This window comes from Lactuca serriola, chromosome 9 (genome assembly GCF_051521515.1).
Source record: "Lactuca serriola cultivar US96UC23 chromosome 9, Lser_US96UC23_V15, whole genome shotgun sequence".
Classification (NCBI taxonomy): domain Eukaryota; kingdom Viridiplantae; phylum Streptophyta; class Magnoliopsida; order Asterales; family Asteraceae; genus Lactuca; species Lactuca serriola.
In genome coordinates, this window is record NC_136416.1 from 95,049,882 (window position 1) to 95,054,331 (window position 4,450).

Sequence of the window (4,450 nt, forward strand, 5' to 3'; positions counted from 1 at the left end):
TTTACGGCCGTAAACTCAAGTGTTGTGGTCGTGAACTCTTTTTGATGAGGTTAAGGCTGGATTTGTTACACAGTGTCTCTAGCAGGTACTTCCTGACACTCATTCCTTAAGTGTACTAGGCTCAGAATACTCAGACAGACTCTAAATTGTGCTAACTGATAGCATGAGTAAGTCTGACACTGAGTTGAGTTGACAGTCTGAGCTTTTAAAATAAAAAATTTCGGGTTGTTACACAATCAAACAAACAATTTCAAAACAACATTAAAGATGATCAACACACAATAAGAACTAATCTAATCAAAACAACCAATTAAACAGACAAAATCAAATGTAATTTTATTAAAGATGATCAGCACACAATCGGAACAACCAATCAAACATACAAAATCAAATCAAATTTTATTCAACGAAATTTTCGAAATACTCATAAATATTGACAAAAAATTTCAAAATTCTAATCTAATAGAATAACCGATAGAATGAACCTAAATGAAGATTACAGATCAAAAATCAACCTACATGAAACATAAATCGAAGATACAATTCACAAATTGAGCATGTGATGGAATTCATAAATAGTACATGTGATGAATCGTCATCGCCCTGAGATGCATTCACTGTTGGCTGGAGTCGTAGTCTCCGACAGGAATTGCCCGTTGGAGTCGTTGTCGGAGTTGGCAGATGTATGACCGCTTCGTTTTTCATCAAGGGAAATGAAGTTTGTCCGACAAGATAGTAAGAACTAGGGCATGGTCTTTTGTCTTTTTCTTTTATTACTAAATTGCAAAATAAAATTTAATAAATAAGTATAAAAGTATATAGAATAAATAAGTTTTTATTAAGATCGGATTTAGTGTATATATAGATTTTTTTTAAAATTTTTTTAATTCACAGCTAAATATGTATGTTCTTTTATTTATTTAAAATTGAATTGGGATTCTGATTCTTTACTTTCAGGGTGCGCAGACCCACGTTAGCAGTAATACTCATTCCTATCTTTGCCATCAAAGCTTTCACAAAATCCTCTCTATTAAATCACTCCAAAAAAAATTCACTCAAAATTCAACCGTTAACAATGGCGATTTCAAAAAATCCATCCTTACACCTCCACCACCTCCTCTTCCTCCTCCTCCTTGCGCCCGCCGTCAACTCCATCGGCGTCAACTACGGAACCCTAGGCGACAACCTCCCGCCACCAGCTACAGTAGCCCACTTCCTCAAATCCGACACCATCATCGACCGCATTAGAATCTTTGACGTGAACCCAGATATGATAAAAGCCTTCGCCGGCACCGGCATCCTCGTCTCCGTCACAGTCCCCAACGGTGACATCCCTTCTCTCACCGATCCCTGGAACGCCCGCCGGTGGGTCAATGCTAACATTAAACCCTTTTACCCCGCCACCAAGATCCACTATATCTGTGTCGGCACCGAGGTGCTCCACTGGGGTCCACAGAGCATCGTCGACAACCTCGTTCCGGCGATGAGAGTACTTCACTCTGCACTCGTTAAAGCTGGTATTACAGAGATAAAGATTTCTAGCCCACATTCACTGAGTATACTTTTTTCATCAATCCCTCCAAGTAACGCGTCTTTCCGACATGGTTGGGACGTCGGCAACCTCGCTCCGATGCTCCGGTTCCACCGTGAAACGAAATCGGCGTTCATGGTTAACCCGTACACGTATTACGGGTACTCACCGGCGAATCCGAACTTTTATCTCTTCAAACCTAACAAAGGACTATTCGATAAAGTCACCGGAAAACGGTATTGTTTCTTCTTTTTCTCCTAATTATATCAAGCATTCAGATTTCGAGTTAATCGATTGTTTGAATTATGTTAATCAAGGTACACCAATCAGTTCGATTTACTAATGGACGCCGTGTACGTTTCGATGAAGAAACTTGGGTACCCAGATGTAGATATTATAGTGGCGGAGACAGGGTGGCCGTCCGGCGGAGACCCGCAAAACACCCACGCGAATCCGTGGAATGCAGCGGCGTATAACGGTGGGGTTATTAAGAAAGTCGACTCCGGCGTCGGAACGCCATTGATGCCTGGACGGAAGTTTGAAACCTACATTTTTTCGTTGTTTAATGAGAATCTAAAAGGGCCATCGTTGGATGAGAAGAATTTCGGGTTGTTTCGACCCGATTTCACTCAAGTTTATGACATCGGAATTAGACACGAATCACAGGTAATACCTTTTAGGCTTTTATCTAATGGTTTGGACACGTGGCATATAGAAACGTCGACAGTGATGCCGGAATATAAATAGGACGATAAAAAGAAGAATAAGTACTATCTAGCCGTGCAATTATATGACATGTCCCTGATTTAAAGAAAAACTATTTTATTTTTATGTTTATTATTCTAAAAGTAAAATTTATTAAAGTACTTTTTGTAAAGCTTTATATTTAAACATATCTCTTTTGAATAATTGTGATATTTTACGAATTTATTTTAATTTTGTGAAATTACTTTACCCTATGATTTGTTTTGTAGGAAAGACAAATTTCTCAAAACAAAATATTTCATGATTTTATGCTGGAGATTGTTTATAAATTATTTTGCGGAAAGTTAATAAAGTATATTTTGCAATGTGAAAATTTTGAATGACAGACACTGTTATGGAAGATTGAGGTAAATGACCAAACAAACATTTACTGATTTACCAAAATGACAATTATCCGAAATGGGCTTTTTCAGATTTGGATGATATATAATGGGTATTTTCCTTTCTCATTAAAATACTTTACAAAAATTATTTTATTTCTTCTCCTTAAATAGGAAGTGTTTTGTTTGATTATTTTTTCAACTAAATAACACCGCTTTATTATATTCTATTTTGTTTACGCCATACTCAATTTATTTTTTTGTTTAATTTTTAGTAAGGAACGGGTCATTTTCTTAAAATTCTTGATGTGTTTTTCGGATTTCGAAACTATTCTTTACTTTTAAGAAAAATAATTTTTCCTGTTTGAATTCAAAATCCGAAATGTATTTTTTTTGTTAGAAAATGTGTACTAGTATTTGATATAATATAAAGTCAGTCCGGCATTGTGGTCATTTTTACAAATGACTCAAAAGTTAGATATAAATAAATAAAATGACATTTTTAAAGGTCATTTTCGTTTTTATTCCTGAATTTTATCATTTTCGTGCTTATTATTTAAAAGATGGCATGTTTAACTTTAATCTTGCTCGAGTTGTTTATTTTGTTTTTGGTAAAGATATCTTTATTAAATCATTTATAAAGATACTTTTATTAAATCATTTATACTTTAAACAAGCAATGTCATTGTATAAACAATTGATTTAACATTTAAAACATATATTACAATAATTAATTCGTAACAATGGCTCGATTTAACTTGCCACTATCATCTACAAATATTTCTTACATTGCCATATCTTATTTATGTTACAGTCGAAGACCCCATCACCAAAACCATCAACACCAACACCAAGAGCACCAACATCATCTCAAGGCAAGAGTTGGTGTGTGCCTAAACCAGATGCGACTGATGTTGCACTTCAGTCCAACATCGATTACATTTGCAGTAATGGCATCGATTGTAGCCCCACACAGCCTGGTGGGGCTTGCTTTATGCCAAATACTATTCGAGCTCATGCATCATTCCTCATGAATTCTTATTATCAAGCCAAGGGACGCCACAACTTTGATTGTGACTTTGCAAACACCGGAGTCATAGCATCTTCTGATCCTAGTAAGTTCATCAACACTTGATTAATGAAAGATTTTGATAGTTTTGTTGATAATATTTCAACAATCTTAAGAAATTGAAATATTTTTTACATCGTTGTTTCTTAAAGTTAATGTTGATAGGCCCAAACAAATGAAACAAAAGCATACCATTGTTGATTTGGTTTGAGTGTGACATGCTAATTTTTGATACGTGACACATTTGAGTAATCTTTTCTCTTGTCGTTTTTCAGGTAATGGTCCATGTAAATATATTTCTTAAGCTTCTACGGTGTGTGATGAACTGTATGTAGGCAACAACGATGAAATGAGGAACTATATTGGGTTCTTTTTGATAAGTTGGAAATTGTGGTAACATTTAATCTGTTGATATATGATTATATTTGTACTGAAATGTATTACAGTGGAGGAACTATCTAATATGCATGCTTATTTAGTTTAAATAATTTGGTTGTGAGGTAATTAGCATAGTATTAGCACAACTTTAGGGACTAAGGATATTTATTGGCTTAATCTTTTTAACTCCTATATCTACTTTGAGCGAAATATTATTTACTTAATCTTTTTTACTCCTAGATTTAGGCACTAAGGATGTTTATTGACATCACTCGAACACTAAGAGTCTCCTAGTTTGTCGACCATAACTCAAACACCGCAATCCTGGCCGAGTTAATTCAAAGCATCGCGGAAAAAGGACTAACTTACCTATCATATATTGTGTAT

The 4,450-nt window shown here is 35.1% G+C and overlaps 1 protein-coding gene across 1 annotated transcript; it reads left to right on the plus strand.

Annotated features, from left to right (window-relative positions):
* Positions 1 to 960: 960 nt before the first annotated feature.
* LOC145074013 (glucan endo-1,3-beta-glucosidase-like) lies at positions 961 to 4,173 on the plus strand. The gene is made up of 4 exons (XM_079020457.1): positions 961 to 1,767; positions 1,849 to 2,197; positions 3,431 to 3,731; positions 3,961 to 4,173. Exons 1-4 carry the CDS (start codon positions 1,076 to 1,078, stop codon positions 3,987 to 3,989), a joined length of 1,371 nt encoding a protein of 456 aa, XP_078876583.1. The 5' UTR covers positions 961 to 1,075; the 3' UTR covers positions 3,990 to 4,173.
* Positions 4,174 to 4,450: the final 277 nt, after the last annotated feature.

Coding starts and splice junctions, on each gene's coding strand:
- LOC145074013 (XM_079020457.1), top strand. CDS start 1,076: ATGGCGATTTCAAAAAATCCATCCTTACACCTCCACCACCTCCTCTTC. Junction 1,768..1,848: donor GATAAAGTCACCGGAAAACG/GTATTGTTTCTT, acceptor ATGTTAATCAAG/GTACACCAATCAGTTCGATT. Junction 3,732..3,960: donor CATAGCATCTTCTGATCCTA/GTAAGTTCATCA, acceptor GTCGTTTTTCAG/GTAATGGTCCATGTAAATAT.